Source organism: Dermacentor andersoni, chromosome 1 (genome assembly GCF_023375885.2).
Source record: "Dermacentor andersoni chromosome 1, qqDerAnde1_hic_scaffold, whole genome shotgun sequence".
In the NCBI taxonomy this organism is placed as follows: Eukaryota; Metazoa; Arthropoda; class Arachnida; order Ixodida; family Ixodidae; genus Dermacentor; species Dermacentor andersoni.
The window spans coordinates 94594910-94608917 of NC_092814.1; the positions used below are offsets into that span (position 1 = coordinate 94594910).

Genomic DNA, 14008 nt, shown 5'->3' on the forward strand with positions numbered 1-14008 from the left:
ACCAGCCCCTTTCTCACTGCATACGCTTCGGTAGACCAGGCCGTGTCTTTACTTGAATTGGTCCATCCAGCCGTCTGATGCCTTGAAGTCTTCAATGCTGAGCTTCAACACGTACTTTTCGGCCGGCGCACAGATAAGGGGGCCACTCAAAAGCAGCTGTACATCGCGCGAATCGGCAATTCATCTTAACAACGCTTCTTCGAGTTTCGGGTGCACTGCCTTTCGCAGTCTCTTCCTGTTGTCAGCGAACTTGTCGCTGGCGTACGCCTGAAGAGTCTCCACTTCATTTTTCACGTACAGTCGAACCCGACTATATCGAACCCGTTTACATCGAATTATTCTATATATCGAACAATTTCTGGTCACAGTATAGTTACAATGAGTATATATAGCAAAAATTACGCTTACATCGAACAAATATTGCAGTGACTCCCGATATATCGAACGTCAAGCGGCGGAAAAGTGCCCCCAGAGGTTGGCTTTCCCTCGCGGTTCGCGGGGAAACCCGGCGGCGCGGCTTCATCCAACCGCTCTCCCTACCGTGACCGCGCTATCTCGGGCTGTTCGGGCGAGCCGTCGACACTCCCCGTGTCGCGCATAGTGGAGTCTATTAGGCCACCATCCTCCCTCTTTTTCTATCATCTTTCACTTGCCACCCCTCTCCCCTGACGACGCTTCGCCGTGCTCCCACACGGGTTGCAGAATCAAGCGTCCTTCCTTTCTTTAGATCACTATCTAGCGACACTCCCCAGCAAAAGATGATCCTGGCCCGCCTACAGCGCTTGCTCAGACAGCCAATCAGAAGCTCTCGTGCTCTCTTCGTGCAAGATGGCGAAAGTGCGAGTTGTCTGGCTGCTTCTCTGGTTTATTGTGTTTGCGCCTTGTGGGCCTTCTCCCGCAGTGTTGCCGTGATGAAGCGGCAGAATTCGCCTTTCGTCGTGAAGCTCGAAATCATAAATCGCGTCGAACGCGATGAGAAGTTGGATGTCCCCGCAGCGTGCAAGATTCCGAGGAGCACTCTCGGCACGATTAGGGCTAAAGTGGCCAGACTCGCAACCCGGTGCCCATGGCGCCCGACGCATACGCACGGCCGTGTACGAGGGGTTCTTCATACGTGCCGGTTTCCGCGTGCTCGGTGAGGACTGTAAATTCTGATGAATGCGACGAAGCCGTTGCCGGTGTTGCCGAAGTTTGGAGCTAGCTGACAAAATTTCCGGGACATTCGAATCAATGGTGGACGAGTTTGTGAGTGCAGATGATGCTGTCGCGACCACGGTAGAGCCCGGAAACGAAGACTACATCGCCGACATCGTACCGAGCACAAATGACAGTAGGCACATTGAGGAAAGCAACTACGGTCCTTTGCCCATATCCTCCGTAGTGATTGGTGCACTCGCATTAGTCCGGCGCTTCTGCGCGAATGCGGAAGGTTGCGGCCTCAGCTGCTCCGACTTCTTAGACAACGTGGGGAAGTGCGTGCGTCGCAGGCAGCGAAATTGCCCAAGCAGAAGAAAATGCAGGACTAATTTATGCCAAACTAAGCTAGTTTCGTTAATAAAGTGATTTTATAAATGGTACGTGCTTTTATGACATCCAATTATTTAGCAGGCTTATATCGAATTATGCTCTATATCGAACTGATAGGCGTTTTTTTGCGAGTTTGATATAGCCGGGTTTGACTGTACGTGCTGAGCGTGCTTCTCTTCACATTGCATTTATTTATTATTACCTGCCGAGGCACCCCTACTTTCATGGCTTTCAATATTTCTACTTTCGCTGCCAAATCCTTCACCTCATACTTCACCTGCTTCGGTGGGGCACGAGAGCACATGGTGGCATGGCTTGCGTGGCGCGGCTAGACACGGCAACAAAGTGATGGGTACAAGCACAATGTCCAGAAAAAAGAAAGTATAAGTGGAAAAAAGGAAAGCGCAAACAAAATTTAACACACACACACAAAATAATTCCGCCGTCCTCGCACACGCACCTTACGCAAACCGGTAAACACGATAAAAACAACAACGAAAAAAAACTGCACAACTCCGCAACCGCACAACTGCAAAGCAAAAGACAACGTCGGAAGCGGCGGACAGCAAGCAATACATGTGTACAAAGAAAAAAACATGTATGTATAGATTAGGGTTGCTAGCATAGACCAATAACTGCCGTGCCGATAACCATAGCGATGCAGAGGTAGTGTCAAGCGCCAAAAGCGACTACAAAGCCAGATGTACGTCATTGCCGCCTAATTTTTTTTTGACGTAGGTTTGTCTATTATGTAGCAATAAAGTAAACATGGTGGCCTTGACGTATTTCCGGCCTTTCGGCACTCCCAGCACATGCAAGCATGGCCTTTGAGATTGCCCCACGCTAATTGGAGACGCCATTGCTGGCGGTGTGATTTGAACACCCTCTAGTGCCACCCGATCCTATATGCCTCATGTGCCTCTGAGCTCCGCGAACTGTCCGAATTAACCGAAGTACGACGAAATATGTCCGAATTAGCGGGAGTTTCATGCCATAGGGTTATGTACATATTTGACGGGACCAGCCAGCGTGTCCGAATTAACGGGGGCCGAATTAACAAGGTTTTACTGTACAGTACATTAAGCAATTAACTGATATATAGCAGAAAAAGAAACACATAGAAATTATATGAAGGGACTCTACTTTTACTGAGCACCACCAAACGTTTTAAAATGGTGACAACTCTCACGTGCGCAAGTTATTGTGTGGCCTCCGATACTTTACACTTAGTCTTGGAGGCCATGTGTGTCGAACGCAAGGATCCCGAAGCATGCCATAAATATTGCACTAAATGATGTTTAAGGACGTTAGAAAAGTGACATAATTTAAAGAGATTTTACGAAGCATTATTGTCCAATTATCAATTATTCTCACAGTCGCGTGCCTGTCTTACGTCGCGATAAGCGCAACCATCAAGCAAACGTATACGGGCATGTGCCAGCTTGTGTTTTGGTAGAGTTTCGGTGCTGGCGCTGAGCTGTGCTCTGGTGCACTGCAGAAGATAGCAAGTTAGCGCCAGCCTTTCCGTTCTCACAACGAACCACTCTTAGGTTGCGGTGCTGATGCTATGACACTTCATTTCTTATTCTTGGCATGTCTGCAGTGGTGTCCGGTCATCAGTAGGCACATGTTTTTGAAGGTATATCGGCAGTTTGTTTTTGCTTTCTTCACTTTTATGCCGGTAATGAGTGCTTAGCATGGGCTGAAGAGCTGATGCACAACGCAAATGCACAACAGTTTCGGCAGTACCCTTCAAGGAGTGTCGGCAGTGTTTCTTGTCGGAATAGTATTAAACTGAGCCAATGGCTAAGACGAGTTTGCAACAGCTGAACTGCAACCCGAAACGAATGGCGATAGACAAGCGATGTTCTTGTCTGTCTCCCTTTGTCCGGTGTTTCAGTTCAGCTTCTCATACTCGTCTTGGTCTTTCTTCTATTGTGCTTCTTGCGGTCTGCAGGTTTTGTGCACAACGGCACAATGGTTTCAGTGGTTCTGGCACATGTTTTCGATAGTGGTGCTTGATGTTTTGAGGTAGTCACCGTTCATGCATCGCTTTTGTTCTGTCTGCCAGTGGAGGTCTTTTGTAGTAAGGGCTGTCTGTGGAGCTAAGTGATCTTTTGTGCACTTTGATGCACCTCTGTACATTTACATAGCTCCTGTGTATAGCATGCAGTATTATGTGCTTGTATCATTTATAGGCACAAGGCATGAACTTTCACGTGTTCTTGAACAGTCAGTCTTTTTGCGCATTATATAAAGCTTCACTGTGCTCTACTGCTTGCAAGGAGAAATTTCATTCAGTGGTACTATTTCTATATTCTATATAGGATTCTATATTTGTCACATTTTTGAAAACATACAGCACTACTTAAAATGCAATCAGGTGCCACCAAAGGCCAAAGCATTGATTCAGCTGATGCTGAAAACGAGCTGCTACATCTACATCCCTGTGTACTTAGATTTAGGTGCACGTTAAAGAACCCCAGGTGGTCGAAATTTCCGGAGTCCTCCACTACGGCGTGCCTCATAATCAGAAAGTGGTTTTGGCACGTAAAACCCCATAATTTAATTTTTAATCTACATCCCTGTAGCATTATCTGGTCAGTGTTCATACACTGCGCTTAACATAGCAGCAGTGGTTAATTGCATTGGCCCCCGCAGCAGTACTACCAAGGAAACATGTTACAGTGAGTGCTCATCTTAAGGCTGCCACTTCAAAGGGAACATTATTTTTATACTCTGAAGATAGGTTTAGCCTTGTAGTTATTATCGTGATTAGAAGTTAGACCACTACCAGCTTCAAAAGAGGAAGAAAATTTGTAAGCACTCCTAAAGGCAACACGGTACGATGCTATGCAGGGCTGGAGGGCAAATCGTACTTGGAAGACCACTCTCTTGCTGGCCGGCTTGAGCATCCTAAACCTGAAAAAGAGGACAGAATCTTTTACAACTATGCAAACACATCGCTTATTACCTACCCCGCAATCAGATATGCACCCTTACTTGAAGCCCATGCTTGACATTCACTATAACGACAGGTGAGAACGTGCCAAAGACACTCACTGTCTCCCCTTTGGCGCGTTTACATCGGGATTTATCGCGACCAAATCAAGCATGGGCTTCAAGTTAAGGCACATTTCTGAATGAGTGGGTAATACATGCAAGGTAACTTAAGACGCCTAAAGTAACCGGTTTTCAGCTTCTCTAAATTAAGTGATTAGGTTAAAATCCCAGAGTATAAATCCACACCTATAGGATCTTTATCACGCAGGCAGATCTAAGGCATCTGCTTAAATAGTACCACTGACAATAAAATTTGTCCTTGCAAGCAGTAGAGCACTGCAAAGCTATATACCGTATTTACTCACATAATGCTCGCACTCGCGTAATGATCGCACCCCTGAATTTTGTCGTCAAAATTCGATTTTTTTAAATTTCCCGTGTAATGATCGCACCCCGAACTTGCCGCAGCGATGTGTCGTGTGCCGAGTCTAGCTAATAATGAGCGCGCTTACCATCTGTCGAATGCTACGCGAACGACTCATCAAGACAAGCCAAGCGGTCTGCACGCACCAAACATTCTTAAGTAGATTCCTCATTTCATTACTTTCATCACTTTCCGCACTTCCATGACTAAAAGAGGTACAACCAAACTTGCCTTTATTATGTGTAGGCTTTATAATGGTTGTGGTCAGCAACAACAACAAAAAAAAAGGCGCCTTTCGATTCTTCTCATCTGCACTCGTGGGCACGCTACAAATCGCGAGCGGCAATGATAGTAGCCACGTTTACACTGATACGTTAAAAGTGTACCTTATTTATACGCCAACGCTTGTAACACAGCTAAGATATTCACCCACCCTTAGCGCAGACGTGTGGTATTATGATATTAGTGAAGACAGATGCCGCAGTTTCCGCAGCATGCCCGCCATGTGTTTCTATGTCACTGGCAGCTAAGCGTGCCCATCTGTTTCTGCCCCCTCAAAGTGGACATGGCTACGTTATTGCCGCAAACTTGCTGATATTAACGATATTATTCATTACTGATACGGAAGAAACTGTTTCAATGCACGTAATGTACTCACGAGAAGAAAAAAAAATCGCGTTCGGCGCGTTCGGCTTGCTCCGCCGGCCGCCATTTTTATTTTGGTGTCCCGCACCCACATCCCACAGCAAACGTGGGACGAAAAAAAAAATTTTTCTTTTTTGCGGGAAATTTAACCTGCGTAATGATCGCACCCCTGAATTTGCGTCAGTTTTTCTGACAAAAAAGTGCGATCATTATGCGAGTAAATACGGTATTCCAAGAAGAAACCCTACCAACATGACTTGAAGGGTACTGCCGAAACCACTGGGCGTTTGCGTTGTGCGTCAGCTCTTCTGGCCCGTGCTAAGCACTCATTACCGGCATAAAAGAGAAGGAAGTACAAAAACAAACTGCCGACATACCTTGAAAACCATGTGCCTGCTGGCGACCATGCAGACAGACAATGCAAGAATAAGAAATGAAGTGTCACAGCATCAGCACCACAACCTAAAAGTGGTTCGTTGTGAGACTGGAAAGGTTGGCGCTATCTTGCTATCTTCTGCAGCCCTTCAGGGAGCAGAGGATAGAGCAGCACAGCTCAGCACCAGCACTGGAACACAAGCTCACAGTGCCCGTATATGCTTGCTTGCTGTGTCATTGCAATTGCTGTGCTTATGGTGACGTATGAAAGGCATGATACTGTGAGAATAACTAATAATTAGACAGTAATGCTGCATAATATCTCTTTAAATCATTTAACTTTTCTGACGTCCTTAAACACCATTTTTCATTTAGTGCAAAATTTGTGGCGTGCTTCCGGCTTCTTGCTTTCGAGCATGCTTTCGACGCACATGGCCTCCGAGATGGAGTGTCAAGTGTCGGAGGCCACGCAATAACTTCCACACGGGAAGTTTGCCACTGTTTAAAAAAGTGTGGTGGTGCTCAACAAAAGTAGAGTGCCTGGATATAATTTTCATGCAGTTTTTTTCTACTATATATGTCAGTTCATTCCCAAACATGCTGTACCTTGTTTTTTTTTTTTTTTTTTTTTCGATTACTTGTCCAGAGTCGAAACTAAAGAAGTCATTAATGGCAAAAAAAAGGGGGGGGGGGGGGTGTCTATGGACATCACTCTAAAAAAAGTTATACCCTTTGGGGTGTTTATCTGCCACACAACAATAATGGTCATCTGCCAGGCTTGCGTTTCCTTTCTTAAAAATGCCGTGCCTGCTACTTTCCTGTCAGCAATGCTACCTCATGCTGATAACGCGCGCGCATGCCGTTAATTACTGGGAAGTACTGGGCTCACTACGCTAAAAAAGGAAATGCGGGCAAGACAGAAGACGATTATCATTGTGTGGCAAATATACACCCCAAAGGGTGCAAGTGTTTTTAGAGTGCAGCATGTAACTGTTAGTCAATAAAATCATTGCAATAAAGCCGGATAACCAGTGCTGTAAAATATGTTTAAAACTTTCATTGCTCCCCCATAAAACAGCCAAAATACCGAAAGCCAGTACCATGAAATCGGCAGTGTCGCACCGACTTTATCAAAGTTACAACTTAGACAGAAAAAAAGAGTGGAAGTTTCAGCCTCTTTCTGTCAAAAGAAATGCAAATAGACTAGGAGAAACAAACTAGTACAGGACTTTAGGCTTAGAAATCAAGTAGTATTGAAGGACATATTGAAGTATGTTTATTGTTGTGTGGCAAGATACGACTCAAAGGGTGTAAACTTTTCTTAGAGAGATCCATTATATGTTCACTGAAGATACCGTGCAATCGTCGCACCAAACTACATGCTCCAACTGCGCAGCTTCGTCCACGTCAGAATCATAGAAGCGTGTGTAGACAATGCGAAAGCTTTGGGGGGCCTACAATGCACGTCTAAAGTACAAACTTTATGGACGTTTCATGGACATTTAAAACTTTGTGCAATGTACATCTTAAGTACTGTTTTTAGAGACGTTCCATGGACATACAAAATTTTATCTGCTGTACATCTGATGAACGAACTAAATGGATGTTCATTGGACATCCAAAAAAAAACTTTGATGCCATTTTACGTCCCTTAGATCTATGTTCATGCAAAGGATGTCCATAGGACATCCCCTTTTTTGCTGGATGTTTGGAACAATCCGGTACATCTATTGGATGTTTGTGGCTATCTGGGCAACTGGTGAAGCTCCATGGCCGTTTCTATGTAAAACCCCACACCGTATATGCACTTCTTTTATCCTACCACTGTGGCAGCAAGAGCACAATAAACTTTGTCCCTTTTAGCAAGCCACAGTCTCATTGGCTGTTCACGCACCGTTCGACAACATGGCATTCTGTAAAAGAAGTTTGAAACAATGGAGGCGATATGTTTACGTCTGACTTCAGTTCTCCGTGAAAGGGCGACCGCTCAATGATATCTGCACTGACTGTGTTACTTCTTTCACATTTCTGGTATAGATATACAAATGTAGATGTTTTGTTATAGCAGTATGTCTTGCGCTTGTGTGCACATTCTCTGAGATGACACAAAACGTTGCTGCATGCATTTTATTTATTTTTATTGTCTCTGTATGCAGTGAGTGCTACTGCAGTATTGTCTATGAAGTAAAGCAAAGCTATGGCCCACTACAGCATATAATGTTACCCAGTTCTTCCCTAATGCTCTATTAGTCTGAATTTCGCTCTTAGTGTGGCATATAAATGAAGACATAAAATGAAGCGTTATATTTCATTTCCCTCTTTATTTTTCAGCTCATTCAGCTGGCCATTAAGAACACCCATGGATCAACGCATGTTGGCTTCCGGATTGTTTTGCAGCATGTGTTTCGAATCGAGAAGACATCCTACAACGAGAACTTTGTCTCTGTTGGAAACCACATAATGCTGTGGCACGGCTCACGGTGCTCAAACATCGCAGGCATTCTGAGCAAAGGACTGTGCATTGCCCCTCCTCATGTCCCGGTCAATGGCTACATGTTTGGCAAAGGTGTCTACTTTGCTGACTGTGTCAGCAAGAGTGCAAACTATTGTCTCCGGGAACCACTGGAAGAAGGGCTGCTGCTTCTTTGCGAGGTGAACAACCTTCCAGCTCTAAGCATCAAAAATATTGTTTAGCACCACAGCAGTTACCTTTTCTTCAGCCACACCTCACTGGCAGAACTGCACAAATGGTGCACTCTGGTAATTGCAACCAAGGTTTTGTGCTGGGTGACGAACAAAAGGGCAACTCATTAACATTTTGTCTTTGTTTGATAATTTTATGTCATTTGCTAGATGTCTATGATACATGGATATAGACATGATTTTGCACAAAAAAGAGGAAAAAAGGAAATGCAGATTTTTAATTACAGTCGAACCTTGTTATATCGAACAGTGTGGTGATCGTGAAATAGTTCGATATAGCCAGAATTTGGTATATAAAATAATGTAAAGAACGCATAAAAAACTTCCGCAAATCAATCAATGAACCAAGGGCGCGATCGGGGATCGTTGTTCAGAGCGCGAGTTCGGTTGCGCCGCGTCCAATTAACTTAGGCTGTGCCGATTGTCAGCCGCGTGAAGTCGACATGGCCTAGGCCAATCGCATGCGGCACAACCAAATGCATGCTCAAAACAACGATCCCTGATCGCGCCCCAATCGTGGCACAGTAAATATTAACTTAAAGCTTCACACAAAGTATTCATTTATTTGGCTAATAGTACTGCAGCAGTGTAGCCTGCTTCTTATTGGCAGCTGCGAGCTTTAACACGAGGAGTCCTCAACATAGTCTAAACAATCCACAAGCGATAGGCCAGTGCCCTCTATTGTGCCGCAGTAGTGGCATAGAAGGGCCAAACCAGCTACAGCCTCAGTTAAAGTGGGAGCGGGGCAACATCAGTGCTTGCAGGATCAACCTCAGCAGCAACTTCATTTGGCCGCTACTTCTGCTACGATCTCCACGTCCGTCAATCGAAGCATTTTGAAACAGTGTCAATAACAAAGTGTTAAGTGGCGTATGCCAAGGTGTCCATGAGTGAGCCCAGTGAGTGCGCACTGTCGCGCATCTTTGTGTATGCAAGCCGCCAGTCCTCGTGAGGCGCAGCAGGCGGAGAGCGCGGCACCCAGGAGGAGCCAGTGCAGCAAATTCAATGTGTCGTTGACGTCGAACTAGCCAAGCCGCTGCGTGCGTACGCTGCTACATTCAAATGGCACCCTCGGTGCGATCGATGTGTGCAGCTATAGTGCGCAGCAGTTGGGAGTGCCCATCGCGCTCCCGCTATCTTCGAGGGTGTTGCGGGAAAGCTCACCGCCTGTCAACAGAGCGGACGTGGTTTGGGGTGGCGGAGTTCGATATATTTTAATGTCCAACCCCGTTCGAAATAAAAAATGCAGGCGATTTTCCAGGTGATATAGAAAGTGTTTGATATGCGCAATAATTCAATATATCTGTGTTCAATGTATCGAGGTTTGACTGTACTTTAGACTAATTCTGTTCTGACTGAAGTCCTGGCCGGCATCTATACATCTATATGAGCCAAGCCTTTCGTACCGTATAATGCGGAATATAGGTCGACCCCCTTACATTGAAGCAAGGAAGTCAACATAAAAATTATAAGTCACAGAACTTCGTTTTATTTAGTGGTGCTGCCAGACTCGTCACCTGCTCATTTGTTTGAGCTGTCTGAACTCTCATCCGAAGACGACTGCTTTTCAGTGGCTGCGTCCCACAACATGTCATCCTCAGTGCTGTTGAAGGAGTTGCTAATGCAACACTTCTTGAATGCCCGCACCACCATATCGTCGGGCAGCGAGCGCCAAGCCTGCGACACCTATGTGGCCACAGGGGCGAGAGGCGGCCTACGCAGTTGGCCGGTTGGGGTCGTCGGGTTGTCGCTGGCCATCCACTGATTAGACTGTTCATGGACACGGTCTTTAAAGGCTTGTTGAGCATGACGTCCAGTGGCTGAAGTGTTGACGTCATGCCTCCAGGAATGACGAGAGCTCCGTCCTCCTGTCACGGAGTGCCTGCTTCACACCTGCTGTCAAGTGCCTGTGAAAGGCATCCAAGATGAGCATGCTCGGACACCGCAGGAGTGCGCCGGGTCGCCGATTCCAGACGGTCTTGATCCAATTGAGCATGAGGGCCTTGTCCATATAGCCCTTTTCATTCACGCAAACGACAACATCCCGCGGGAAAGCCTCTTTCGGCATTGTCTTCCTCTTGAAGATTATGTATGGGGGCAACTTTCTGCCATCTGCAGTAAGCGCAAGCATTGCTGTGAAGTGCGAATGCTTGTACCCCGTACAAAGAAGCTTTACTTCATTTGTGCCGCATTCGCACACTGTGGTGGCAATGGCATGTCGAACCACACCGGCGTTTCATCAGCGTTGCCGATCTGTCCCAACATGTAGCCATGCTGCTGCCGGAGACGGATAACATAGCGCTGGAATTCGGCCAGCTTGTCCTCGTATGCCTCTGACAGCTTCTGGCAGATTGATGTGCGCTGTCGAAATCCGAATTCCTTGCGTCGCATGAAGCGACGAACTGAGCAAATGGAGCCCTTGAATTGTTCCTTGGGCAGTCCGGATTCTCGGGCAATCTCGATAGCTTTGATGCAGATGAGTTCCGCTGTCACTGGCAAAGATCTGGCACGATGCTCGTGGACAAAATCCGCCACCTTGTCTTCGAGCTCCGAGTGCACCACGCGGTGCCCGTGAAAGGACGTCTTTCGCGTGTTGCAGGCAGAAAGCTTGACTTTCTGCATTTGCCAGTACCGGATGCTTTTTTCCGAGACGCCAAATTGCCGCTGGGCAGACATGTTCCCATGCATTTCAGCATATTCGATGACTTTCTTTTTAAACGCCGCGGTGAACTGACGTCGAGTACTCGTACTCATTTTGCGGGTTGTCGGGAAATTAGCAACACCAGGAACGATTGCTGCACGAAAAGGGAAGATGGCATCGGCCCAACTGCGTAGGCCGCGTTAACGTTGGGCCGCGTCGGTCACCAAGGAGGTGATAACAATGCGAATTCCGAAAGGTCTGCGCTCCTACATGTTGCCAGACGACTATTCAGGTTGTGCCAAGGGCCGGTATATAACTCGAGGGGTGACCTTTTAGTAATATTTTTTTGAAGAAACCTCGACCTATATTCCGCACTATATGGTAATTTCACCCTGAATTTGGTCATAAAACACAGACCAGCCCACACGTGCCCAACTGTAATGGCTGTAACATTGGTTTGGCAGCACTAGGAGACAGTAGATGCATCGTAGATAAGCTATCTTCTGCTGAAAACTCCAATTTATGGCCTGGCCATGCGAGAGTTTCAAGTAAACCCATAAGTAGGCTATTTGCAATAGCCTAGTGTCAGAGCTTGTGTCATCGTAAAATGAAGACAAGTTATTGCTAGGTTGGTGATGACAGTGTGCAGCTTCCATCATTGAGGCTCGTTTAAAAGAAAAGTTATTTTACTTGCTCAGCAAGCTACAATAGAGCCACATGTGTTTTAAATGTTGGAGTTTTGCATGCCTCACACCTAAGGTTGGTGATATCGAATGATTAGTCGATTAAATGTATCCTGCAAAACTAATTTTCATCTATGTCCACCGTTCATTTAATCAACTTAATTGATAGACTTATTCGACTAATCATTTTTGAGAATTTGATAGGAGTGGTGCGAAAATTTTGAAATCCTACTGGAATGGCGGTGCATGGGCAGTGACTGTGCGGCTCTGGTAGAGCGACTGCAGTCTGTTTTTTCGAGTCCTGAGTGATGCCGTGTCGAGTGCTTCCCCTATTTTCCCCCACACTGCCCATGCCACCCGAAGCTGCAAACTTGAAATGCCCTCGCAGTCCAAGGCATATTATAATAATGCAGTCATTGATCGTCGTGCCACTCCCATTCCACTAAAAACGTGGCACAGCGTATGTGCCAGTTTGGAGTATGTATTTGACAGTGATGGAGTTCATGTTGCTTTCAGAAAGTCTGTAGCGTCGAATCATCTATTCTTGCATGCTGGTGGTGTGGCCATTCAAAGAAGATGTCGGATTCACCCAAACATCCCAGCCAATTGACATTCCTTTGCTCTGTAGAAAAGAGCATGTGATTTAATATCCTAAACCAGTAATTTCCTTTTTCCATGAGCACATTGCAATTTCTTGCACATTTCAGTTGGACTTCACCTTTCTCTGTGCAGGGGTTCACTAGTGTCATGTATCTTATTTAATTCTGCACGAAGTGTCATTTTATAACATATAGTGTTTATCTTTTCAAAAGCCACTAGTGCCAACTATATTTAGTCTTTAACAAATTAAAGATTATCCTTTATCAAACGTTTGTGTTTCAAACTTGGTTCCACTTCTTAAACATTAAAATAAGGTCCTATAGAAGTAGATAACTGTGTTTCGACCTCTTTAAAAGTGCCTGGCAAAAATGTTGACTGATATATTAAAGGCTAAAATGATGAATGATTAATTGTTAATTGTTAATCGATTAAAAAATTCATTGGCCATCCCTACTCGCACCACAAGCTCATAAAAGGGAACTAGGCATGGGTCACCATACCATTTGTGACAGTCGCAGAGTCGTTCAGGATGTGCTGAATATCAAACTGTGGACTGCTTGGAGGACGACATGTGGCCTATAGTGGTAATGAACTGTCTGAGAGTGACAAAGATAGACGTAAAGAGTAAAAAATTTCCAGTCAGTGTAGGTAAACCCTGCAGGTACATCTTTTACTGATTGTAAGAATTGGAGGCATGCTAAATTTTTCTTGTTATAAAGACTGGTGCATGTTACTTTTGTGTTTAACAAGTAAATACTGGTAAGCGCAATTACAAGACGGGACAGAAGATAGACACAGAAGCTTAAAATTGCGCTTACCATTATTCAGTTGTTAAGCATGAATCAGCTAGCCCAGTAACAAATTTTGCTAATGATTTGGGCAAAAAATACAAAATATTAATTGTTTTATTCATCACTTCCATTTTTACGATGAGAAATATTATTACATAGCCTTCGCACCTCGCGTAAATTTCGCAAAAATTAGTTCTGCAGGCTGAAACCGTGGCCGAAGCAAATTGGCAAGGTGAAGTGTTACCGGGATCTCCAAACTGATAATGAAACCCCATTTTAGGCTTGGTGTAATGCACCTTATCAGAACACAGTATTGCTTTAATAACTTTCTTTTTCAAATTTTTGCTGAGAAAAGTTGCTTGAATGCTCCAGTGTTGCCAGATGATCACACAACAAACGGCCAAACGGCTGGAGGGAATAACCCAAAAGTAGCCGAAGCCGCTGATATTCAAATGTTATCTCGAGAAAAAAAAGCATAAATTGTCTATAAAATTCCAGCTATGAGCCCAAAATTTCCATTAAATTAGCAAGATTCCCCTTATTCCCAATATAGACGTGAAATTTACCTTAATCTGGAAAATTTATCTTGAGTTGGCGGCCCTGCGTCCCCTCCAGG

General features: G+C 45.2%; 1 protein-coding gene across 1 annotated transcript in view; it reads left to right on the plus strand.

The window, feature by feature from the left end:
- Positions 1–14008, plus strand: part of LOC126544823 (poly [ADP-ribose] polymerase 2-like) — a 50028-nt gene that overhangs the window by 17219 nt on the left and 18801 nt on the right. Inside the window, exon 12 of the mRNA XM_050192313.3 lies at positions 8306–8626. Within this exon, the coding sequence (XP_050048270.1) occupies positions 8306–8626 (321 nt within the window). The remainder of the gene's footprint in view (positions 1–8305; positions 8627–14008) is intronic.